The sequence below is a fragment of the Loxodonta africana genome, chromosome 8 (genome assembly GCF_030014295.1).
Source record: "Loxodonta africana isolate mLoxAfr1 chromosome 8, mLoxAfr1.hap2, whole genome shotgun sequence".
Taxonomy (NCBI): domain Eukaryota; kingdom Metazoa; phylum Chordata; class Mammalia; order Proboscidea; family Elephantidae; genus Loxodonta; species Loxodonta africana.
In genome coordinates, this window is record NC_087349.1 from 62,321,354 (window position 1) to 62,349,011 (window position 27,658).

General features: G+C 36.9%; 1 protein-coding gene across 1 annotated transcript; it reads right to left on the minus strand.

The window, feature by feature from the left end:
• Positions 1-27,444, minus strand: FAM133B (family with sequence similarity 133 member B). The gene is made up of 11 exons (XM_010587266.3): positions 27,106-27,444; positions 20,483-20,580; positions 18,496-18,574; positions 16,086-16,160; positions 15,918-15,950; positions 15,435-15,497; positions 15,005-15,097; positions 12,872-12,922; positions 7,650-7,742; positions 2,736-2,783; positions 1-105 (listed from the first exon to the last, which is right to left on the minus strand). Exons 1-11 carry the CDS (start codon positions 27,427-27,429, stop codon positions 19-21), a joined length of 1,044 nt encoding a protein of 347 aa, XP_010585568.2. The 5' UTR covers positions 27,430-27,444; the 3' UTR covers positions 1-18.
• Between the last annotated feature and the right edge of the window lie 214 nt (positions 27,445-27,658).

Here is a 27,658-nt window from a genome sequence, read left to right on the forward strand (position 1 = left end):
TCCTGATTTTTCTTAATGTCATGGTGAGTCAGAACTTGAACTAGCAGCCTTCTTTTTCTTCTTCTTATTATGTTTCTTATGCTTCTTTTTCTTTTTTGTTTTTTCCTGTAAAGACAGTTAGTACATGTTAGACATTATTATATGAAAACTGAAAACAACTTTAACATGGTACTTATGAGCTACTACAGAGTTATTTCAAACAAGTCACACAAACAAGCTACTCAAAATAAAGATGAAATAGCACGTCCTATAACATTTCTCTAAAAGTCTCAACAACCAATGTCATATGAGGACTAAGACAGTACTTGTTGACTTTCAAAAAGGTAAGGAAAAACTCTTAAATCATTAGCACATTAATGTAGTTTCTATCAAAATTCCTGAGGAAAAAAAATTCTATTGGACCATGCTACCAACTACTCTATTTCATGTTATGTATAAACTGCAGTTACTACATAAACTACAGCAAAATGTAAATGTTTTTGTAAAATGACATTTTCCAGAGGAGAAATATTAAATCTGCTACTGTCGAACAAGTGGAATGCAGCTGTTGTGTACTGCTTTACTTTTTTGTTCTTCTTCTAGCTGCTGCCAAAATCAACTCTGACTCACAGTGATCCCATATGTGCGTCAGAGTAGAACTGTGCTCCACAGGGTTTCCAGTGGCTGATTTTTCTGAAGTAGATCACCAGGCCTTTCTTCCAAGGCAAATTTCTAACCTTTCAGTTAGCAGCCAAGTAAGTGGACTAACCATTTGTACCACCCAGGGACTCCCTTAACTACTTTAATTAAATGAATACCAATTAATTAGTATAAAACATTGATGTACAGTTGAAAAATCTCTTTAGCTTAGTAAAACAGATGCTTTATTTTTAGAGGAAAATGTCACTGAAGCCTAGTAAAAAGAGTCAAATTGTGACTGGATAAAAGGGAGCTGGTGATTTGCTGAATCTGACTATCTTGACTGTCTACTATAGAAGAGAAGGGAAAACTTTTAAAAACAGACATACTTGGAAAGGTGGTATCAAATGAAAGACTGCTGCTAGTGTTGATATTCAGGAGAAGAAAATGAAGAGCAAGAAAGGAGAAGGGACATATCAGGGCAGTAAAAGCAGAGCTTCCTATCCACCTCCTCATCTATTAGCACTATCCACAATTTCCCTTCTCTCTTTCAAAGGCCTCTACTACTTTGTGGCTCTAAGTTAATTTTAATCATTTTTTTTTTCTTCACTATAAGCTAAAAATACACAGGGAATTTTACAAACAGTCCAAAATTTTCTAATTTGGGCTTTTAAAACTAAGTTTTGGATATAGGCTACTTTTTCATAAAAGGATAGTTGAACACTTTATTTAAAAAATTTAAAGCATTCATGTCACTTCTTTGCTTAAAATCCTCAAAACAGCTTCCTATAACACTGAGTAAAATCCAAACAGTGCTATGTGATACGGCCTCTGCTTACAATCCAGCTCATCTGATGCCATTCCTCTTACCTGCTAGAACTGAGCCACGTTTACCTCCTTTCAGTTTCTCAAACATACCAAACTCATTCCCACCATAGGTCCTTAGCTCTTCTCTCTGCCTAGGATGTTCTTTTCTTCTATTGTCATATAGTTAGCTATTTCTTGTGTATCAGATTTCAGCTTAGTTTTATTTCCTCAGAGAGGCTTTCTCTACCCTTCCCTGTAGTCACTTTCACAAATCACACTGTTATCTATCTTGTACTCCATTATATCTCTAAGACCCATAGCAGTGCCTACATAGAAGTGCTCAAGAGATAAATAGTAGCTGAATGAATGAAATAGTGAAGATGTGTTAAGATAAATTAGAATTACCTGAAATTAATATCTGAACCAAAGGCCAAAGCAGTCTTCACCCAAATTTTTTTCTTTTTCACTCAGGAAAAGTCTCTTATTTTTTATCTTGGTCTTAAAGCATATAAAATGTTATTTCTGAATCACACATTACCATGTGAACCTTATCACAAGAGGTCCTTCATTTCAAAAGGTAGGGAAAGTTCTGGGAAGTTGTACCTGCAAATCTACAAATGATGCTGTTTTTCTCTTACCTCTGCCTAAGAAAATGCCTCTAAAGGCCACAGCTTGCACTTACACTGAGTGCTCCTATGTCACTTTGCTGATACGGCCGACATTACTCTCAGATTATCTGTTACCTAACTTCCCTCAAGTTAGTGTCTTTCTCATTTAGGATGCTACTTCCATTCCCCTTACTCTCCTCTGCTTTCTTTCTCTTTTACTGCTTCTCAAATTTGGAAATAGCAGAGCCTGCCTTTAAAAACTATCAAAAGAATCATCTTTATTAATTAAGTCACTTATGTTGTCATACTCCTGCTTATTTTTCATTGCAGCTTGTGCTCAGAGTGGCCTTATCTGTTATTACCAGGTTTTTGGCTGATCTGGAAGTAACTAATATCAAAGATTTTTAAGAATCATCATACTTTAATCTCGTATTTCATACTCTAAGAAAGGCAAACAAAAGCTTGAGCTTACATTTCTCACACTGAAATACTAAAATGGGAATAGAAAAGTGTGCTATCAATGCAAGTCTGTTTCTTTTCACTGAGTGTTTAACTATGTCCTATCTATTAAGTGAAGCTGCTGATGACCACACTTCCTAACATTTATTTGATCTCAGTAAATTCAATCAAACATCTATCATGACTCATGTCATATTAAAAACAGCTATACTGTTGTCACGTAAAAACGTAAGTGATACTTGCTGTTGCTTTTTCTCGCTCTTCACTGCTTTTCTTCTTTTTTGCTCGTGCCTAGAAAGTTTAAATTTTTGTGGAGGAACAGAAGACAGATATGTAATTTGTATCAAAGCTTTTCTTTTTTTTTTTAATCCTAATACGTCTTGCATCTTTAAGATTTATATATAAAAATCACTTTAATGATCAAGTAACATTTTAAATGCTTTGTTATACCTCAACCCTATATCTCAGTGAGGTTTCAATGAAAAACATTTAAAGGAAATAAAATCAAGATTTTAAACCTCTAAAGGGTTTCTCTTATACTCCCTCCTTCAGCACCTAAAAAAGCAGTGTGATAAAGTGGATAAAAACATGAGGCCTGAAATAAGACAGACCAAAACCTGAATCCTACCTCTGCTATTAATTCACCTCAGTTTCATCAGATGTAAAATGGAGACAGTACCTACTCTCAAGGGGAAGCGTCAGAAATTTAGTAGGTATTTCTCTTACTCTATGGTGCCCAATAAATGGCAGTTATATACGGTTGCTATGAGTTGGAACTGACTCGATGGCAACGGGTTTTTTTTTTTTTTATATATATATATACAGATTGCACATATAAATCAACCGATTAAAATCTTTTTAAGTAACAATTATCATCCCATTAATATTTCATTTAAATATTTTTAAGTGTGATATAATAGATTTAAATAAAATTTAAAGTTGCTAAAGCTCGTGTATATTTGATGTGAAATCCAAACAACATTTTACGCAAGTTGTACTTGTTATCATGTAGTAGGTCAACATAATTAATACAACATAATACCAAAACCTAAAACCCACAGCAGTTCAGTCGAGTCCAACTCATAGCGACCCTATAGGACAGTGTAGAATTGCCCCATAGGGTTTCCAAGAGGTGGCTGGTGGATTCGAATTGCCAATCTTTTGGTTAGCAGCCTGAGCTCTTAACCGCTGTGTCAATGCTAGAGGATAAACATTACCTAAATCCTGTGTTTACTGTGTATTTTACCTAAGTGACTACATATTAAATATATGGATAGAAATACATAGAAACATAACAAACAATATAAGGGAACAATAGGACTAAAGGAAGAGAACACATAAACATGAGAGACCATTAGCTCTCAATAGGGGTGGCAGCTCTTTCTAGGACAGCCCTTAGAAAACTTTTTGTTGTTGTCATCACAACAAGTGGGGGTGGTGGTAGTTATGTCATCCACGTTCAGCCAGGCAGCGACAAGGGATGCTGTCATGCAATGTTCAAGACAGTCTTGCCCATTCAAGAACTGTCCCACATACTGCATGACTTTTGAATAGCCTGCTAAACACTCCTGCAGTGAACCCACTTATAGAAACTAAATTTCATGTAAATATGAACACAAGCATTTTGTGCATGGTTACAGGATACACTGAATGTCCCACAGGTGCAACTATCATGGAAATAGAAGGAAGACTTAGCTTTAATGAGAAATGTCTACCGTGTTGGAACATGTCCCTGATGGCAATGCTGTTGTATGGTATTTAGGTTATAATGCACCTGTTACAGTCTGCACTTTATTGTATCTTTTAAGATTTTATATCTTCCATAGGAGCCCCGGTGGTACGGTGGTTAAGTACTCAGCTGCTAACCAAAAGGTTGGCAGTTCAAATCCACCAGCAGCTCCTTAGAAACCCTGTAAGGCAATTCTACTCTGTCCTAAAAGATTCACTATGAGTTGGAATTGACTCGATGGCGACACGTTTGGTTAGTGTCATCAGGCCCAAGCATTTACATATTGAAATACATTTTATAAAATTACAAATTATTATCATTTGCTGTTTATATTTTTTAGGAGACATTCATTTAAAAAAATCTGTGTAGATGGGTTATATTAACTACAAATTTAATTTCTGGCGGCATTACAAAATACTGCTATAAAAAGGGAGCAATAGGCCTGAGAGAACTGAGGGTTGTTGCTGCAGACAAAGTGCAATGAAGTCAGAAAGATAGACAGGCACAAAAAAATGGAAAAGACAGGACTCTTTCAATGGGGAGACAAGGAAAAGAGCAGACAAAGACACAGATGGGTGGTGCTGATGTAGGAGGAAGTCAACACAGAAAGGAGAAGAAACCTGAAAAACTAGCTCTTGTGACAAACCACCACTACACCCCTGTAATCAAGCGCCAGGCCCTCAATGGGTTTTTTTTTTTTTTAATTTTTATTGTGCTTTAAGTGAAAGTTTACAAGTCAGTCTCTCATATAAAAATTTATATACACTTTCCTATATACTTCTAGTCGCTCTTCCCCCTGATGAGACAGCACACTCTTTCTCTCCATTCTCTATTTTTGTGTCCATTCAGCCAGCTTCTGACCCCCTCTGCCCTCTCATCTCCCCTCCAGACAGGAGCTGCCCACACAGTCTCATGTGTCTACTTGATCCACGAAGCTTACTCCTCATCAGTTTCATTTTCTACCCCATATTCCAGCCCAATCCCTGTCTGAAGAGTTGGCTTTGGGAATGGTTCCTGTCTTGGGCTAACAGAAGGTCAGGGGACCATGACCTTCGGGGTCCTCCCAGTCTTAGTCAGACCATTAAGTCTGGTCTTTTTATGAGAATTTGAGGTCTGCATCCCACTGCTCTCCTGCTCCCTCAGGGGTTCTCTGTTGTGTTCCCTGTCTGGCCAGTCATCAGTTGTAGCCGGATACCACTTTTTACCACCTAGTTCTTCTGGTTTCTGGCTGATGTAGTCTCTGGTTTATGTGGCCCTGTCTCTTGGGCTCCTAATTACCTTGTGTCTTTGGTGTTCTTCATTCTCCTTTGCTCCAGGTGGGTTGAAACCAGTTGATGCATCTTAGACGCCACCCTCCAAAGCGGGATGCAGAGTGTTTTGACAGATTTCATTATGCCAGTTGACTGAGATGTCTCCTGAAACCATGGTTCCCAAAACCCTGTCCTTGTTACGCTGGCCTCTGAAGCATTTTTATTCAGGAACCTTCTTTGCTTTTGGTTTAGTCCAGTTGTGCTGACCTCTCCTGTATCGTGTGTGTCTCTCCTTTCACCTAAAATAGTTCTTGTCTAGTATCTAATTAGTGAATACCTCTCTCCCTCTCTCCCTACTCTCATAACCATCAAAGAATATTTTCCTCTGTTTAAACTATTTCTCGAGTTCTTATAACAGCGGTCTCATACAGTATTTGTCCTTTTGCAGCTGACTAATTTCACTCAGCATAATGCCCTCCAGATTCCTCCATGTTATGAAATGTTTCACAGACTAATCATTGTTCTTTATTGATGCATAGTATTCCATTGTGTGAATATACTACAATTTATTTATCCATTTATTCGTTGATGGGCACCTTGGTTGCTTCCGTCTTTTTGCTATTGTAAACAGTGCTGAAATGAACATGGGTATGCATATATTTTTTTGTGTAAAGGCTCTTATTTCTCTAGGATATATTCCAAGGAGTGGGATTGCTGGATCATATGGTAGTTGTATTTCTAGCTTTTTAAGGAAGCGCCAAATTGATTTCCAAAGTGGCTGTACCATTTTACCTTCCCACCAGCAGTGTATAAGTGTTCCAGTCTCTGCACAGCCTCTCCAACTTTTATTATTTTGTGTTTTTTGGATTAATTGCCAGCTTTGTTGGAGTGAGATGGAATCTCATTGTAGTTTTGATTTGCATTTCTCTAATGGCTAATGATCGTGAGCATTTCCTCCTGTATCTGTTATCTCCCTGAATGTCTTCTTTAGTGAAGTGCCTGTTATATCCTTTGCCCATTTTTTAATTGGGTTGTCTTTTTGTAGTTGAGTTTTTGCAGTATCATGTAGATTTTAGAGATCAGATGCTGACTGGAAATGTCATAGCTAAAAACTTTTTCCCAGTCTGTAGGTAATCTTTTTACTCTTTTGGTGAAGTCTTTGGATGAGCATAGGTATTTGATTTTTAGGAGCTCCCCAGTTATCTAGTTTCTTTTCTGGTGTTTGTGCATTGTTAGTAATATTGTGTATACTATTTATGCCATGTATTAGGGTTCCTAGCATTGTCCCTATTTTTTCTTCCACGATCTTTATCGTTTTAGATTCAATATTTAGGTCTTTGATCCATTTTGAGTTAGTTTTTGTGCATGGTGTGAGGTATGGGTCTTGTTTCTTCTTTTTTGCAGTTATGCCAGCACCATTTGTTAAAGAGACTGTCTTTTCCCCATTTAACTGACTTTGAGGCCCTCAACTTTTTTAGATTACATGGTTGTGGAATGCTGGTCTCTAAAAGAAAGTTCCATTTTAAAAAGCAATGATTTTAATGCAACTATGGGTTAGAGTTTATTTTAACACACAATAAAAACTGTGCAACCTTTAGCCACCATTTACTTGGCCCACAGATTATGTAAAACATTTCATGATTCATCATCTAATTCTCACAATAAAATGACAGGTTCATATTTTTAGATGAGAAAACCAAGGCCAAGAGAGAAGCCCTTTAAAGATGACCACTTATAGACCTGAAATTAACTAAGAATGGACTCTAATTCCAATACAGTACAAAATCTAATGCAGGTATTAATAAAGCGAAAAAGGACTGTGGTGATTACCTAACTGACATCCCTCATTTTACAGATAGGAAAACTGAGGCCATGCCAACATTTCTTCTCTTTCAGATCACCTTTCTACTCCCCAAATAGTAGCTCAAAACAAAAACAAATAAATTGAGACAGTATGTGGAAATATGGTTAATCATCAAAACAACAGTCATGCAATCTGTAAAAATGCAGAACTAGTTCTGAAATACAATAACTTCCATTTCTTTTTCATATTACCTCATTCTATAACAGTGAACAAATCAAGTATTTACGAAGTATTTCTTTTTACTAATTCATATTTATTAAATCAAATAACTAAACATTTTAAAGTGAGGAAAATATATCTGATCATATACTTACCTCCTCAATATAGTCTGATTCTGACAAGGACTCAGCTGATAAAGGTTTATCTTCAGGATATAGCTTTCTTTTTTTGCCGAGTCCTTTAATGTCCTATAAAATATAAATACATGTCTCCACTCAAAGACAATACTGTTTTACCACAGACATTTTATATTTCTAAATTTTATTGAACAATTCTTTCAATTCCCTTAAAAAACCCATTTTTATTTTAGAAATGTCTAAAAATTGTGATTTACCAGGATTTTAGTCCTTAATTCCACTAAATCAATGCTTTTACTAAGTAACAAATAGAAATAACATATGCATTTAGACATAATATCATTGTTTTCTTAAATTACTGATGATAGGAAATAAGATTTGGGTCCCTACATTTTAATTCTTTTGATTCTACTCAGGGTTGGAGAAAAAACAGGCCTAATGCTACAGGAAAGAAAATCAATGGGTAATTATTTGCAATCACCTAAAAGGGTCTCTGTACAGTAATTCCTTCAGTGTGTTAAAGTGTTAAATTTAGATTTTAAATAATCTTAATCTCTATGTTTAATGATGAGAAAATGAAAGTAACTCTGGGGAAGAAGGGAATGGGATTGAGGGGGTACTTCAAATACATACAGACATGCACATAGGTATACACACATGTACACCTTTTATTGTGTAAAATTAAAGTTTAAATGTATCTTTAATTTTATTTAATGAAACATTTGCTATTTTAACCATACAATTCATTGGCATTAATTACATACACTATGATGTGCAACTGCCACCGCTATTTCTAAAAGTTTTTCAACACCCTACACAGAAACTCAGTACCCCTTAAGCAGTAACTTCCTCACTCAGCCGTGGTTACCACTAACAAACTTTTTGTCTCTGTGCACTTGCCTATTCTAAATATTTCATGTAAGCAGGATCGTACAACATTTGGTCTTTTATGTCTGACTTATTTCACTTAGCATGTTCTCAAGGTTCACCCATGTTGCAGCATGTATCAGAACTTCATTTCTCTTTATAGCTGAATAATATTCCATTGTATGTATAAACTATATTTCATTTATCCATTCATCTGCTGATGGGCACTTGGGTTGTTTCCAACTTTTGCCTATTGTGAATAATTCTGCAGTGAACACTGATGTACAAGGATCTGTTTGGCTCTCTGCTTTTAAGTCTTCTGGTTATATTTCTAGTTGTGCAATTGCTTGGTCATATGGTAGTTCTGTTTAGCTTTTGGAGGAACAGCCAAATGGTTTTTCACAGCGGCTGCATCATTTTACATTCCCATTGGCAATGTACAAGGGTTCCAATTTCTCCTCACTCATGCCAATACTTGTTATTTTCTGTGTTTCTGATACTAGTCATCGTAGTGGGGATGAAATGGTATCTCACCTGGTTTGGATTTGCATTTGACCTGGAGCATCTTTTTACATGCTTATTGGCCATTTCAAACGTATATTTTAAGAAATAAAACATTACAAAAATATCTGAAGCAAGTATAGCAAAATGTTAAGATTTACTAAAGTGGTGTAATGGCTATTTGTATTGCTATTCTCTATATACTTTTCTGCATGCCTGGCAGCATTTCGTAACAACAAAAACAATAAAACCACACAATGGAAAAAATGCTAACCACCTAATCTTATAAAGAAAAGCAGGACACAGAACTTTATATATGGGCTAAATTTCGTTTTTAGGGAAAGAGAGAGAGAGATATGCAGAAAAATTCAAGTAGAAAATAACGGTGATCGTCTCTGTTGGGTTATAGGTGTCTTAATTTTGTTTCTGCAAATAGCTGTATTATTTTGGTAAAAATTATAAGCATCGTTGTTAAGAAATCTTGGGTATATCTTTCTCTGTGTATATTTACAATTTCACATAAATACTTTTTGTTTTGAACCTGCTCTTTTCACTAATAATGTATCAAGAACATCTTTCCATTCCAACTACATCAATATTATGCCAGTTTATGACATTCATTGTGAGTATGTCCCAGTTTACTAACACGTCTTCTTCTGTAAGACAGACATAAATGGGTTCTCTGCTACTAAAAAGAAAGTTAAAATAGAGTGAAAGCATTCAAGTGCAAAGTCTTTATTCAATATTAATGACTAAATCAAAGGCCAAAATAGCCTTCGCTAAGATGATTTTCTCATTCTCCCAGCCAGCCTCCAAAATCTTGCTTATTTGCCACTTGTTTATATGTCACACTTTACCAAATAAGCTTCTTTATCAGGCTTTTTTTCCCCAATCATATCAATCTCTGATAACTAGAATTTTATTTTTTTAGAATTGCCTAAACATGTATATTGCCAATTTGTCTTTGTTGGTGAAGCATTCTTTCTCCTAACTATTTGGAAGATTATTAAGTTTCTTTCTTATTTATTTCTTAGTCTGTTCATTGCATTTAAACTTTGCTCATGGTTTATTTTTCATTTCAATTACTTAACTGAACTAGTCAATCTCCTTAAAAACTTCTAAGTTTTGAGGTATAGGGCTTCCCCACCCCAAAATTATAAAAATACTTACCCTTGCAATTCTCTAGTTACCTTTTCATACATGAATCTCTGACCTATCTGGGATTTATCTGGCCTGAAGGATGTCCTGCTTTATGTTTTACAAATGGCTGGTCATTTTGTCCCAAGAAATGCCATCATTATCATATACTGAATTCCACAAATACTTCTATTGTTACCTGTTCTCTACACTGTTCCACTGTTTCGTTTACTTCTGTACCAATACCATACTGTTTTAATGAAAACATTTTAATAATGTTTTAATATCTAGTAAGGCAAGCCATGATCAGGAGCATCTTACAACTCTCCATTTATTAAATCTTCACATATATCCATGAATAGTCTTGTATAGTATAATTTTCCTCAAATAAGTTCTGCTGCTTCTTTAAAACTTTCCTGTGTATTTTTGGCTATAATTATAAGTGGGTTATTTTCTTCCATTTATTTTCTAATTGGGTATTACCCATTTTTTTATATTTTATATAGAAAAGTTAAAGATTCAAGTGTATTGATACATTACTGGCTACCTTACTGAATTTTCTTAATTGTTTTGTCATTTCATCTCATGTGTTTTCCAGGTATATACTCATATCATTTTCTTGATCATTTTTACAGTTTTAAATTTGCTCTCTTATCCAGATGGAGCCCTGGTGGTACAGTGCTTAAGAGTTTGGCTACTAACCAAAAGGTCAGCAGTTCAAATCCACCAGCCGCTCCTAGAAAACCCTATGGGGCAGTTCTACTCTGTCCTGTATGATCGCTATGAGATGGAATCAACTCAATGGCAACGGGTTTGGTTTTCTCGGTTTTTTGTCCAGGTGCATTGCCTAGTGCTTTTAGGACATTTTAAATAATGGGGCTAAAGTCAATGACTGATATATATGGCCCCAAAACAAAACCTTTATATGATTATAATACACCATAAAGTTGAGAAGCCACAGTCCAAAAAATTTAAGTCATGTATATGAAAGAATGAAGGAACAGTACCCAGAATATGTCTCTTAAAAATCAGTAAGATCAAAAACTATTTGATGACGACAAAAAAATGGGCAAAGATTATGAATAGGCAGTTTACAGAAAGGAAAATCTGAATGGCTAATAAACAAATGAAGAGACTCATCCATTTACACCCATAAAAATGGCATAAATAAAAGTCTCAAAATGTTGACAAGTATGTTGAGTAAGTGTACTGTCACACACTACTAGCAGGAATGCAACTTAATAAGAACTAGCAGGAATGCAAATTAATAAGAACTTTGGGGAGCAAAATGCAGACAAGCCGAAAGTATGCATATCCTAGGGCCTAACAATTATAATCCCCGGTATACCTTAGGAAAGAAACAATCACCTTTGTGGAAAGGAGAAATGGACAAAAAATACTCACTACAGCACTGTTCATATTACTGAAAACTGGAAACAATTGAGATGTCCACAAATAGGAAAAATGGATAAATAAATTGAGTGGTGAATTAATACAATGGAATACCGTAAGCAAAAGAAATGAACTTGAGAGTATCAACAATATAAATGTCAACAGCAATGCTCAGTCAAAAAAGCAAGGTTGAAAAGGAAATGATACCATTTTGAAATATTATTTTAAAAATACAAAACACTATGTTATTTATGAATGCATACATATGTAATAAGGATGTATAAACGTGGATAGGAAGGATACATACTAATCTCAGGAACTGCAGTCTCTAAAAAAGGACAGAGATCTGGGACTTTATTTTAAAGAAATAAAAGAAGATTTGAAGCAAATATGACAAAATGCAAACCCTCTGTTAATTCTAGCTGGTGTGTACATGACGTGCGTATTCGTTATATACCTATGTACTTCATATTATTTTGATGTATTTCAAAATCACAATGCTCTTGTTTTATTTCACGTTTATTATCAGCTTTCAAATTCATACTTTTTTAAAACATGAAAGTAGCCATTTATTTTTATCTTAGAGGTTTTGAAAATCAGGAATTAATGTGGAATTACATCACATCTTTTTGGCAACTACTAAAACAATCATATGGTTTCTTTCCTTTGATCGGTTAACATGGCAAATTAAATTAATAGATTTCTTATCACTGAATTTTGGAATTAAGCCAACCTGGTCATGATGGTTTCTTTTTTTTCAGTATCTTAATGGATTGTTATTTGCAAACTGATATAAAAATACCAAGTAAAACACAGTGAGACTGGTCTATAGTTTTCTTTCGTTATTAACTGCTTTCTTCAGACTTTTTTTATTTTTAGTAATAAGAAAAAATTAAAAATACAAACCAGAAACTTAGATAGGGACAAATTTAGCATTAATTACAGATCATAAATGAAGATAAAATACCCAATAGCAAAATGAAGATTTTTCAAAACTTATCTATGGTATGTTCAGTTAGAAACAGAAGTCCAGGTTCTTTAATCATAGAGGCATTATTTACAATGACTTGAGGAAATGAAAGGATAATGTTTAATTTCAATTAACACTTTTAGTCTAAAATAATCTACTAATCTATACAAGTTCAAACTCTTTTACCATTAATAATGAACCCAAGTAAGTCATTTCCTTAAATCAACATGAAATTTCATAAAAGCAAAGAAATAAATTTCATAAACAAAAAGGACACACATTACTATTAATTTCTTAAGGTAGATTGTGTACTGTACAGCAGACTCTAGCCTATCTCAAAGTAATGTAAAAATAACGGTTAATTATGTTTTACCTTTTCTTTCTCAGTTGTATCCTTTGACTTCTTTTTCTTTTTAAAGCTATCCTAAACAAAAAAGCAAATATATTTATCAATTTTAAATGTAAAGGATACAGCATTACAGAATAAGAACAGAAAAACAAAAACAAACAAATTTGCTCTATGGCTGAAAATGTTTTCTTCAATACCAGCATTTTATCCCCAAAATAAAAGAGAAATATGTGTTATGTGTATACTTGTTCATAAGGAAACAAGAGTTCTTAATTTATCTGGTTGTATATCAAATCTATTTACAGTTTATTTTAAAATAGGACTTCATGCGATTGTCTATCTTTGCCTGTGGTGGTCACATGCACTAAAGTTCTAATTCACACGTGCTCAGACACCCACAGTCTGATTTCTCTACTTCCCCATCAGGAGGGGAGGCAAGACTTTTTGCTTTTCAATTCTAGATTTCCCTGAGTCTCAGTCTCCTTATCAATAAAATAGGATAATAAATACCTACTTCATAGCACTGTTGAGAGGATTAAATGAGTTAACGTGTCAAGTGCTTAGAACAGTACCTAACACATAACACGCACTCAATAAACATTAGCTATCATTAACAGGATACAAGCTCTTCTGCTTTAAAAGACAAAAAGAAAGCCAACATTTACTAAGTACTTTCTAGACACCGGGCATTTTTTCAGAAATCTCACTAGGCGAAAACAGATACCTGCTGTAACACCAAGACAGCATTTTTACTGCTTTGGTCTCCCTAGAATAGTGTTTGTCAAAGTGTGGTCCATAGACCCCAACCCATATATAAGAATCACACAGAACATGTTAAAAATAGAGATTACTGAGTCCAATCAGAATTCTTAGAGAAGGGGCCCAGAAATCCATATTTTTAAGGAGAACAGCATGTGTTTCTTATGAGTACTAAAGTTTGAGCAATAATTGTGTATCACAATTCTGAATAGTACAGAACAAATTTAAGTATGGTACAGCAGACGGGGCACTGGACCAGATATTAGAAGACAGTTTCAACTTCCAATTCTAACACTAGGAATATGAATTTAAGCAAGATGTTTTTTCTCTCAACTATGACTTTTTTTTCTTTTATTGTACCTTCAATGGAAGTTTATAGAACAAATTAACTTCTCATTAAACAGTTAGTACACATGTTGTTTCATGACATTGGTTAACAACCCTACAACATGCCAGCACTCTCCCTTCTTGACCTTGGGTTCCCTATTAGCAGCTTTCCTGTCCTCTCCTGCCTTTTCGTCCTCGCCCCTGGGCAGGTGTGCCCCTTTAGGCTTGTTTTGTTTTATGGGCCTGTCTAATCTTTGGATGAAGGGTGAACTTCAGGAGTGACTTCGTTACTGAGCTACAAGCGTGTCTGGGGGACAAACTCTCAGAGATTCTCCGGTTTCTGTCAGGCCAGTAAGTCTGGTCTTTTTTTGTGAGTTAGAATTTTGTTCTACATTTTTCTCCAGCTCTGCCTGGGACCCTCTATTGTGATCCCTGTCAGAGCAGTCAGTGGTGGTAGCCGGGCACCACCTAGATGTACCGGACTCAGTCTGGTGGAAGCGGTGGTAGACGTGGCCCATTAGTCCTTTAGACTAATCTTTCCCTTGTGTCTTTAGTTTTCTTCATTCTCCCCTGTTCCCGAAGGGGTGAGACCAGTGGAGTATCCTAGATGGCCGCTCAAAGGCTTTTAAGATCCCAGATGCTACTCACCAAAGTGGTATGTAGAACATTCTCTTTATAAACTATGTTATGCCAATTGAGCTAGATGCTCCCTGAGACCATGGTCCCCACAGCCCTCAGCCCAGCAATTTGGTTCCCCAGGGAGTTTGGATGTGTCTACGCAGCTTCCGTGACCTTGCCTTATACATCAACTGTAACCTCCTCATAGAAAATAATGTATGCTTGCTTATCATAAAGTTGTCAAGGAGATGGAGATCATATATGTGAAACTACTCTGAAAAGAATTAAATACCACATATAAGTATATCAACTAAGTAGAAGAGAACACTGAAGTACAAAATAAATAAATAGACCTCATTTCTAATTGAGAGCAATTTAAAATTTAAGGTTTTTTTTTTTAAACAAATTAAATGTCTTTACTATTCAAAATGTTGCAAATTGAAATCCCTTTACCTTACTGTCTGATTCAGTTCCTGACATGGAGCTTTCTGAAGATTTATGTGAACGGTTCTTCTTTTTCTTTCTCCTTTTTCCTTGTCTTTTATCCTATATAAAACAGTTTTAGAAACACTTGCTTTCTGTTTCTAAAATATAATTTATGCATTTTATTAATACCAACCCTTATTGTTGAGCAAAACTTAATGAAAGGACCAGCTTATATAGTTTTACTTAATAACTAGTACTTAAAATGTAACATATCACTTTCCTGTTTCATAAAAAATATTTAAATATCTAGCTATCAATCATTCATGTCAGCACTTTCAGTTATGGATAATTAGTCAAAACCTCGAAGTAAACATTTCTAACGTATTCCATTATGAGTTTCATCTTGCCATGAAAAAAATTAGATATAATTTCATCAATCATTACAAGCAAATCTTACCTCATCTTCAGAATCTGAAGAACTGCTGGAAGAATCAGAGCTTGATGAAGAAGAAGATGAATACTTGACCAAGCATAAAACAATTAAAGCTTGTGAGATGCAGGAATTTTTTTCTGTTACAGCTCTCAAATACATAAGGAAATCAATCTAGTGTCTAAGAAACAGATGCTCATATTCACAAGACTTAAGTATTAAAATATCAAACTCTCCTGCAAAAAAAAAAAAAAATCCCAAACTCTAAGCAAAGTAACCTATGTGGCAAATGGTACTCAATTTTCCTCCTTTAATACCAATAGCAGAGTTACTAGGTTAGAAGGAGGCTGACCCATTTCTTTCATGTCACTGATAGAACAAAACCACCCATTACACTCAAAGGGCCTCCTGCTCCTTGGCTTATCTAGCATACAGGTTAAATAAATCATTCTTACTTTTTCTGTAAGCTCTTAACTATAACATTTAGAAAAACGGAAAACTTTTGCTCACCCTACCAGATTTCTTCTTTTCTTTTTTCTTTCTCTAAATGGAAACAAATAAAAGTCTAAATAAATTGGTGTGAATTTTTAAATATATATACCACTAGTAGTACACAGCATTATTATGAAAAATCCGACTACGAGATTAAAAATAGCAATAAACCAAAAATGCTGTTACCTGTCTTTTTTTAGATGAGCTCTCACTTCCACTTAATAGTTTCTCCCTGTGTTTTTCTAGTTCTTTCTTCCAGTTCTGCAAAAAGGGTATAAACACCATCAGAGGCTGGCTATCTATCCCCTGTGATAACAATTTATAAAACACCTAATCTATAGAGATTGCCAGTCACTACTTCCTTCCCTCAATCCTCTAATATATGTCTCCCATCTTGTGACAGAGCTCCTGTTACCAGTGCCCTCAAAGACCCTGCACTTCCCAACCCCACCCTCTGAAAATCACAGCTATCAAAGTCCCTCTCTACTCCGCATTTCATGGATCCCAAAGGGAACTGCTGAGAGTGGATCCTCAGCCTCTAGTTAAAGTCAAAAGATACTCAGGTGCCAGAATCCTTAACCATATCACCAAAGAAGTCCCTACTATCTCCCTTTAGAGAGGATGTTAAGAGGTCAGAGTTCTCTACTGTCTATTGAGAAGAGGAGTAGGCATTATTACCGAGGCTGAGGCTTTTTTACTTTATCAATAAACATGGTTAGAGTCTCTTTCCAGACAGCAAAAGTTGAATTAATCCCTACTGTGGTTTTTCTTTGTTCTTTTTTAGTGGTTGAAATACTACATACATGTTTGTAATCCAAACAAGCAAACATCACTATGGAAATTAAAGGTAGGATGGGGGAGGGAGAAGAATCTAACATCAGATAGTTTAGATAACTTAAATTGCCAAGTATAAAATGCTTGTTCTCTACTTTTTAAAGAAAGCATACATCTACATAAAAGCCTTTATTTCAATACAATAAAAACACTTCTAAAATACAGAGCCCTCTTAACCTAAAAAACTACAAGCTACATATATGTGGTACAGCTTTCAGAAAGCCGATTTTAGGCTATGGTCTAGTGCTCAAAATAAATAATTGGCGGAAAATGAAGACAACTATCGCTGTGGAAATTAATTTCCAAAGTTTAAGGTGGAGAACAGGACATTAGTCCTGACTTTATTCTTCTTATTATAAAGTACCGCCCCCTCCTTAAGAAAAACAGACAGAACGGGAGCTAGGATGGTGCTCCTTTAGCATGCGAGCTGAGTTAGAAGTGACAGAAGGGAAGGAAGGAGATTCCCAGCACTACAACAGATAGGTTCAGTTAGGGCACCTGTGTTAGAAAGGTGTGAGGAATGGTGGGAAGGCTGTATACTTCCCAATGGCCAGGAAGTCTACAGGGCGGGTAGATAGAATTCAAAGTACACAGCAACTGTAGTTAAAGCCACGAGTTTCCTGATGTAATGGTAGCTGAGGGGAAACACTCAGGAATGTCTGACGAGCATCTGTTGTAGACGCAAACGTATTCCTCTGGTGATAGACACCACTCTTCTAGCCTCAAGGCTGGGAATGCAATTCAAGTTGGCTTGAATCAGAGTCCTTCCCTGAGAACTTCTAAACTGAGCTGGAGGAAGAAAGCTTTGATTTTTTAAATATTCGTTTTCCTTTAAAAATCAAAGCTCCAAAGACACTAATCTGGAATTATAGGGGCTACTCCCCATGGACCACCCACCACTGCCTCTATCCAAGTCTGTAGTAGGAGAGAATTAAGGTGAAAGACAGAGAACAGCAGAGATAAGAAATGGATGTTCCTGAAGGAACATCAAATCCTGGTTTCAGTATTTTAAGACCAGCACAATCCTGCCCTTTTCATTCTTGGAGTCTGTGTGCCAAAAAATTCATATTTTTGTTTATACAAAGTCAAGCTGATTTTGTCATGTGCCCCAAAGACCTAACAGTAACATAGAAGAGGAAATTTTAGACAAAGTCGATGAGGAAAGAGGAAGAACAGAAACACCGAGTGAGCAGAAAAAAAATCGAGCACTACCAACCAAAAGGTAAGTGGCAAGCTGCTTAGGGCAACCATTCACATCCAACAATGTTAAAGTCACAAACTGTTGCATTTAAAACTAGCAGACTCATATCATTTTTCCTCTCAGTAATTCTTTTAAGAAAAGTGTAAAACTTAAAAAATATAAAACAAAACTGGTGGGAGCAGGGCCTTCTGTGACAATGACACACCGATTCCTAAAAGTTAGCATTTTTGTTTTTTGGTAGAAAACAAAAATATAAAATGTATAAGTTCTACCCCCAAAAATCAAATGGATGCTCCCCTTTCAAGAGTCCATATGGCATCCACAACATCAATGTTACAACAAGAATGAGAGAGTATTTTTAAGATTCAAACTTAAAATTGATATTGTGATTAGTGGGAAAGAGTGATGTATTGTTTAGACTTGGCAAACAGATCAATGTTGTAAAACAGCTATGCCTAAACCCTTGGTTTATTAAAAAAATTAAATATATGAAAATGATTTCATTTTTCTTCCTGTAAGAAAAAAAGACTGGTCTTTTTTCTCAAGGTACTCTTTACAAACCTCATTCATTTTTTCTTCAAATTCAGCCAATGCCTTGGAGCCCTTCTTTTTCTTTTCTAGTTGCTCTTTCACTTCCTCCCTTAAAAAACAGAAATGTACAAACAGGTCTTCATGAAATCCAAATTGGAGATGGATGCTTCAAAATTTTTTTCAGCACAAAAATATTAATTTCATAAACTGCAATAAAAATGCATCTTTTAACAGTGGAAAAAAGTACAAATAAGACAGCAAAAGTTTCTTAAATGAATTTTTCTTAATATCCTAATAAATTTCCATTTGGTGTTGATACTCGCAAGGTTCTTTGTTCCCTTCCATGTAAAGCAATGATCATAATCAAGCCCATTAGATAACACTAGTCACTTCTCTTATAAAAGCAAATTCATCTCACTTCTGAACACTTACTATATAACAGGCATTGTTTTCAATACATTTTAATTCTTGCAACTCTGTAAGAAAGGTATTATTATTATTAGGCCCATTTTACAGCTAAAGAAGCTGAGACTTGGAGAAGGTAAGAAATCTGCTTAAGGACACACAGCTATTAGTTTCAGTGTTAGGGTGTGGTAAGGTCAATTTAACTGAACTACTATATTTTATATATTCTATTACCATACTATATACTATTACTAAACCACCCATTTTATAATGTACTCACACGTTGTACAGAAAAGTGTTAACATAGCAGGCCTGACACTTATCCTTAGGAAGGGTTGCTTATAAGGTTGGCCCTTGGCTGACAATTGGGAACTTGCATTTCGGGAGGGTTTCCACCTTTCTCTGCTAAGACTGGCTCACCATGCCTAAAAACTGTTTGTAAAAACAGCATGGTTTATGCTGAACACTTCTTTTCTTCTAGGAGCCTAGAAGTTGCTACATGCCAGGCAGAGGCTGTCTACGTGACCAGCCCCCAGTAAAAAGCCTGGGCACTGAGTCTCTATCAAGCTTCGCTGGTTGGCAACATTTCCATATGCTGTCAAAACTCATTGCTGGGGAAATTAAGCATGTTTTGCGTAACTCTACTGGGAGAGGATCCTTGGAAACTTGGGCTTGGTCTCCCTCAGACTTTGCCCCCTGTGCCTTTTCCTTTGCTGATTGTGCTTGGTATCCTTTCACTTTTGGTGGCAAGGGCGGGAGCGGGGGAACCTTTAGCCATGAGTACAAATATATGTTGAGTCCTTCTGGGAAATTATCAAACATGAGGTTTGTCCTAGGGACCCCCAACAAACATTTCTCTTTTAAAGATCATTCCCTCTCCCCAATTTTAAAGACAAAATATACTTGTTTTGTGAAAATTTATTCTCTGGTATGGTGCAGCAGTTAACAACAGCACTGATGACCACTCTAAAAGGTGGGCAAGGCTTAATTCCTATTTACTCAAAGGAATGATTCCCTATTATATATAAGCACACCTTTCAACCATAGTTGCCAAGCTTTCAGAGGCACTTAGAAGGATTATGAAGCTAATAGCTCTGAAGCATGTCATATATCACTTCAGGTGTATGGCCCTAATACTAAAAAATACATATTAAAACAATAATAAGGCCAGTGCTACAATGCTTTATTTACAAAAGATCAGTCACTCAATGATGGCAAAAAATGCCAAAAAAAATTTTTACAATAGGGAGTTCTAACTCATTGAAAAGCCAAAGGATAAAACTAGAAATAAGATCAAACATTACCCTTCCTAACAACTGGTTACATTTCAATGAAGAGTGAAATTATTCAAACTCACCATTTTAAACAGCTTACGTACCATCTGCAAGGTTAACATCTTTTAGTGGATAGAGAAAAGATTCGTATAAAATGTTATCTGGCAGTGCTTCAGCCATATTGGGTGGTCGGGTCTCAAATATTTGTCTTATAGTCATGCATGTTTCATTATAGTCAAAAGTACGTATCAAATATTCAAAAAATCTAACAATTGTAAAAATATACTTTAAAAAAGTTTATAAGAAGCTCATAAATAAGTAAATTGTTTCACAAATACCAGGTGGGCCTTGGTCGATTCAGATAATCTTGTATTGTTGGCCCTGAAGACTGGATTGGACCCCTTGATCTGGCCATTGCTATTGGGTTCATATAGGCCTTGAGAAAAGAACAAAAAATTAATTCCATTAAAGTAACTATTAAAAATGCAAAAGCACATACATTTATCAAGCAATCTTTATTATAAATGTGTACTACATCCATCTACGCATGAACAATCTGACTAACCAACTTTTCATAATGAAAACTAAATTCGACACTCTGTTATGCCTTGCAAGTTAGGAGATAATATCACCAATTCACAGAAAATGTGTTTTACCAGGGATTTAATGAAAATTGTAATGATACTTCTCACTCATGCAGGGTTTTACAGTGCTTTCTCCTTAAAGGCCAATAACCCTGAGTGGTTGACAGCACTATGTTCATTGTCAGGAGAAACTCAGTTCCATAGAAGTTTAAAAAGATCTAATTCTAAATTTATTCCTTACTCTTACCTTCTATTCCAGAAAATACTGTGTCATACTGATGACAATTTTATTCACAAATTAAGATTGCAAAAAATTAAACTATGCTCTGTATACTGTACTTACTATAGCAGGAAAACACTACTATATTTTAGATAATTTTTCCAAAAATATATTGAGACAAAGCAAAAGGTTTCTTCACTAATGCAAAGAGATGCAGTTATTTTGTTAAAATTCACTTTATCTGTTACAGATATAAAATATGGTCTTAATTCAGTCTCAACTTCTTGATACTAGGTCAGTTTTTTCAAATTTAATTCAAGTGAACAAATATTTACAAAAATCTCTTCAAATTTTTAAATATAAAGAATTTTGGTTGAAAATGACTATTCTCAAGATTAACCCTGACGCCTTTAATACTTAACATTCCAAAAGAAGCAAAATAATACAATGTATTTGTTGCATTTTATTTAACAAAATCTGTAAAAAATGACCAACTGTTATGGATTGAATTGTGTTCCACAAAAATATGTGTTGAAAATCCTAACCTCTATGCCTGTGGTTATTTACACTCCCATTTGGGAAAGAGCTGTCTTTTAGTAACACAGGGTTAGTGTAGGGCATTCTTGAGTCAACCTCTTTTGTGATATAAAAGAGATTAGACAAGCAAGCAGAGATGGGGGAAGAAAGATGCCAAGCTACATGAAGACTGCTCAGGAGCAGAAGCTCAGAGACCAGGACCGTCCTCCAAAGTTGGCAGATAGAGAAAACCTTCCCCTAGAGCCAGCACCCTGCATTCAGACTTCTAGCCTCCTAAACTGTGAGAAAATAAATTTGTTTGCTATAAGTACCCTCTTGTGGTATTTCTGTTATAGCAGCACTAGATAACTAAGACACCAACATTTCCCACCTTCATAACAAGGCATGGCAATCTACTTCCAAAAATTAGCCAATGAAAACCCTATATGGATCAGAAGAGAACAGTGTCCAACATAACCACATCTACCACAGCCTCCACCAGACTGAGTCCACTACAACTAGATGCTGCCCGGCTACCACCACTGGCTGCTCTGACAGGGATGACACTAGAGGGTCCCAGACAGAGCTAGAGAACATATAGAACAAAATTCTAACTCCAAAAGAAAAGACGACTTGCTGGCCTGACAGAGACTGGAGAAACCCTGAGAGTATGGACACTGGACACTCTTTCGGCTCAGTAATGAAATCACTCCTAAGGTTCACCCTTTAGCCTAAGACTGGACAGGCCAGTAAGACAAAACGAGACTAAAGGGGCACGCCATCCCAGTGGCAAGAACAAGAAGGCAGGAGGGGACAGGAAAGCTGGTAATCGGAAACCCAAGGTTGAGAAGGGAGAGTGTTGATATGTCTGTTGTGGGGTTGTTAACCAATGTCACAAAACAATATGTGTGCTAACTGTTTAATGAGAAACTAGTCTGTTCTGTAAACCTTCATCTAAAGTACACACACACACATAAAAAAGTATTATCCAATATAGTGTTGGAAGATGAGCCGCTAGGTTGAAGGGCAACAATGAACTCAAGCATGACGGTGATCATGAGGATGGCAAATGACTGGGGAATGTTGCATCTGTTGTACACTGGGGTCACCATGAGTTGGGGCTGAGTCGATGGCAACTATGAACAACAATGGTAAAATATTTTAAGTTCAAAACTGTAAAAATTATTTCCAAAGAATGCAAATATATACAAGAATGTTCAGGACTGAATTACTAACAAATTAAAAAACTGAAAGCACTCAAATACCTACTAAATTGGGATTCATTAAATATATTAAAGTATACTCCAAAAATGAACTATGCACCCATTAAAAAATGAGGTAGATCTAATATGGAAAGATGTCCAAGATTTCTCAAGTGAAAAGCACAAGCATGTTGAAAAAAATAAAAGATACCATTTTAATAAAAACAATAAATTTTTAAAAATCTGAATGCATGTATGCTAAAACGTGAAGGAACATGTCTACTTGCATCATTTCATACACTGAAGAAAAGCTTTTCAAAACAATGAGTAATCATTGCTTTTACTGGAAGAGAAACAGGTAAGCAAAAACATCGTTACAGTATTAATCGTAATTAAAATGAGAAAAACTCAATCACAATACTGCAACTCCAATTCAGAGAGCTGAATTGTCCTCAAGTAAAAATTCTGCAAATAGTACAGTGGCAAATTTTCATTCTAATTAAAAAAAAAAAAAATCACAGCATAATCATTTAACATGTTTCTACAGTATTCAAATTTTCTAGCATATATCTTAAAAGTACATTAACATTTTTATGTGGCTTAACGTCTACTGTTACACTGCTTTCCCAAAGTACCTACCAACTGATCTTACTGCTTACTTTTGAGATGCAAATAAAACAGTAAAGCAGTATATAAGCATGTTAGGACTATTAATTATAGACAATTTATGGTACAATTACCTGAGCTACAATTGTAGTAATAAGCCTTAATTTCAAGCTTTTCACAATAAACACTACCCTTAGTTTAATTAGATACACTACAAATATCTCCAGTATTTATTTTAATTATAATAGCAATATTAATATGCGCATTTTATGTGCAAGGTTCCATGCAAAACATCTGGTAGTTTGTGCTCTTAGCTATTAAACAATAACCCTTCATTTACTATGGGCAACAGAAAACGTTTTTTAAAACAAACAGAAAATAATTATTTCACAAAAAGGAAGGCTTTTTCAGGAGCCCCTGGGTGGCGCAAATGGTTAAGAACTGGACAGCTAACTGAAAGGTTGGTGGTTCTAAACCTACTCAAAGTCACCTCAGAAGTAAAGCCTGGCAATCTGCTTCCCAAAGGTCACAGCCTTGAAAACCCTATGGAGCAGTTCTCCTCTGCATACTTGGGGGTCGCCATGAATCAGAACTGACTCGACGGCAACTGTCTTAGTCATCTAGTGCTGCTATAACAGAAATACCACAAGTGGATGGCTTTAACAAAGAGAAATTTATTCTCTCACAGTCTAGGAGCCTAGAAGTTCAAATTTAGGGTGCCAGCTCCAGGGGAAGGCTTTCTCTGTTGGTTCTGGGGGAAGTTCCTTGTCATCAATCTTTCCCAGTTGAGGAACTTCTCAGCACAGGGACCCCAGGTACAACTGACACACAATTCTCTGGGCAATTGTTTCTTGGTGGTATGAGGTCCCCATGTCTCTATGCTCGCTTCTCTCTCTTATATTTCAAAAGAAATTGACTTAAGACACAACTTAGTCTTGTAGATTGAGTCCTGTCTCATTAACATAACTATCTCTAATCCCACCTCATTAATACCATAGAGAAAGGATTTATAACACTTAGGAAAATCTCATTAGATGACAAAATGATGGGCAATCACACAATACTGGTAGTCATGGCCTAGCCAAATTGACATATATTTTGGGGGGGACATAATTCAATCCATGACAGCAACTAACAACAAGGTTTTACAGGTGTTACGCATCAGTCTGAGAAGTAATGTTCCCCACACTAATGGGGTGGGTGGTTAGGCATTATAGAATGGTTAGCCATGATATAGAAATTGTGCAGTTTCTCAAAACATCTTATCATGACTTAATCATTGTAAGTACCATGACCCTGTAAATCAAATCATCTACAAGCATATGTAACTGGAACTGTCTATGAGTCCAACTGCTGCATGAATTTGGGTAACAGAAAATGAATCGCTTTTGAAATTCAGGATGGGAAATTAGGCTTAAGGGAATATAAATGTGGGCAGGTATGAACAGAGCAATGCAGTAAAACGGCTAAGGACAGTGTGCAGAATGTCATATGTTACTTTGATTACCTATTTTTATCTTAAGGCTGTATCTGCTTTAGAGGACACAATGTAACAACAGAAAAGAACATGAAGGAACCTTCAGGAAAACAATGGGCACAAAGGGTGGCCATCATTAAAAACCTTTTACAAATCCTGAGAATTAAAAATGTTAAGTTAAAAAGACTGTTCAAACTGAAACCTAATGATTTTTTTTGGAAAGCAATCCTATCATCATTAAAACAATAACTGTACCATCTTACAAGAACGAACTAGAAATACTCTGAAGACAATCTTGAAAAATGTCAATATTTTCAGAGGCAAACAAAAGTTCATTTTTATTACTCAAAATCAAATGGTGGTATGATGTACTGGACTGACTGTCAGATGATCCAAGTTTTGTTACAAGTTTAAACAGTTCTCTCAGGCTTCCCTTTCCTCTGATGCCATGCAATGACGAGGCTGAATTAGATAATCTGTAAGTGTCTCCTACCTCTTAATGTCATGTTTTTCATTCCCATAACCTCTGAAGTATAAACAAAATGTTACCAGAACACTCTGTGCTATGACAGCATATGAAAAGTAGTAAGTGGAGCCCAGAGTTGTTATAAAAATGCTCTGGAAAATAAAATGTTCAGATGCTTTAACAGGATGTGCAAACCAATACTTTTTCCAGTACAATAAAACATTTTAGGGCTCTGTATGAAATTGTAGGAGCCCTGGTGGTGCAGTGGTTAAGAGCTCAGCTGCTAACCAAAGGGAGTTCGAATCCACCAGCCACTCCTTGGAAGCTTTATGGGGCAGTCCTGCTTGTCCTATGGCGTCGCTATGAGTCGGAATTGACTCGGTGGCAACAGGTTTGGTACGAAACTGAATCCAAGGTCAGATAATTTCTATCCATTCAGGGCCCAAAGGCATTCAAGAGTTAAAACACTAACACCTCAAGCCTATGGGTGCTCCAGCATAATACTATTTCAACTCTGTGAGAGTCAGGGTATTACAGTGAGGTCTAACCCCCTGCAGTCAGGAAAGTAGGAGAAAAGAACACTTCTCAACCTTGTAACCAAGGTTGGCTACCACAGTAGTTCAAAGCCATTTTCAATTATGAAAACATAAATTAAAACAAATATTTTTAAGATGGGAAATGTCATCATTCCATAAAACGTTTTTTTAAAAAGCGCACACACAGCACAAAGGAAATAAACATCAAATAAAAAAGCTAGTTCATTAATTTTAGTACATTAGCTTTAACTGCACTTTTCTCATATTGCTGCTCTTTAGTTAAAAACTCTATCATAGACAAGCCTGGAAACTATAAGGCTGGAAGCTAATCTTATTGCTACTCCCTTACATTTTCCACCCATACAACCTGGCTTTCCAAACCAACCACCCTCCTCTCCCCACAGATCTCTACTTCTGACATGCCCTTCTCCCCTCAGAACCTCAAATCTCTACCAGGTACCAGTTCTTACTCTTTCTGCTATTAGTTATTAATGTATCTCCTTTATCTCATTTACCAAAGTAATAACTTTCATGCCAAGCACTTGGTTGGGCATCTTGTCTTATGTGGTCTCAACTACTCTGCAAAGTGTGGATAACAATGAACCCCTATTACAGACGAAGAAATGAAGAAACTGAGGCTCAAAGAAGAAAACCAGCTTGTTCTGGGTCACCCAATTCCCAAGGATCTAGAACTGAGATTCCTGTCTGTCCATGACTCCAAAGCCAACTATTTTCACGCCTTTCTTTCCTTCGCAAAGCCAATTAGGTGCCAAGCAGTGCTGGCTGTTGGGGACATAAAGCCAAATGCCTTGATCACCATTCGAAAACTGAAGCCTATTGCCGCTGTAACTGGGGGCTCTGCAGGGCCCCCGAGTGCGGGAGCTGCGTCCGAGGAATACGCATCCCCGAGGCGCGCTGCGCAAAGCGCCTCCATCCCACTTGGGTGCTCAAGAGAAAAGGGGCGTGGAGGCGGGGGTGAGCTAACCGGAGGCACGGGCGTGTCCCAGAGCCTCCATGGGTTTCAGACTTTGCAGGAACACACGGGAGCGGGCAGATCTCTTCCAAGCTTTTACGCCTCTAAAAACTGGGCACTACTGGCCTGGGTGAGGGCGGGAAAGGAGCCAGGCAGCGGCGCCAGAGGGCGCGGCGGGGTGGGGGAGAGAACAGGGGGCGCGAAGCCGCCAACTATGTGAGCGGCGCACGCGCATCTAGGGCCGGCGGGACTGCTGGATCTCCCGGCCTGAGGTCCGAACACTGCCGCTGGCCCTCAGCCCGGGCAGGGAAGGAAGATGGGTTCGGCTTTCCTGCCGTCGGGCTCCACGTCAGCCCACTGGCTTCTCCGTCGCGTACTCACCACCCGATTGTCCCGCTTCCCCATGGTGCCGGAGGGCTTGAGGAGTGCACAGTCAGATGCTGAGAGAGACAAGGCCTGAGAGGCCGCCGAAGCCGGCCCACCGCAGCCTCTTCTGCCCTTGCTCACCCCGCCCAGAGAGCGGCGCCGCGCGGACTCGGGCAGCCGCTCCTGGCCACAGCGCCCCCTGCCGCGGCGGAGGAGAGACAGGCGACGGCGACCACCTGCGGGTCTCACGGGTCGCGTGGGAATTCCTGTTATCACCCACCCAAGATCCGGCACGCACTGCTCGTCTGTACTCTCCGCAGCCTCACCAAGACAACTCATTTCCGTTTGGCCTTGGATCGTTTTGTTTTCTTCCTTTCCTGATGTGCAGAAATACTCATTGTAAGGGATACAAAGATTTGTTGTAACACTCCAACACATTGTGTGCTTGGCGTTGTGCAAGTGCTGGGGATAATATGAGGACCAGAAATGACGTGGTCCATCACAGAGGCCATCTGCTGGTAGGGGAGAAAGACAGTGCTGTCACAGGTGAAGCTAACGAAATCGCCCT

Excerpts from the sequence above, each read along its gene's own strand:
- FAM133B (XM_010587266.3), bottom strand. The coding sequence starts at position 27,429 with ATGAGTTGTCTTGGTGAGGCTGCGGAGAGTACAGACGAGCAGTGCGTG. Across the intron at positions 18,575-20,482 it reads AATCGACCAAGGCCCACCTG|GGAGGAAGTGAAAGAGCAAC; the intron begins GTATTTGTGAAA and ends CTGTTTTTTAAG. Across the intron at positions 106-2,735 it reads AAGAGCGAGAAAAAGCAACA|GAAAAAACAAAAAAGAAAAA; the intron begins GCAAGTATCACT and ends CTGTCTTTACAG.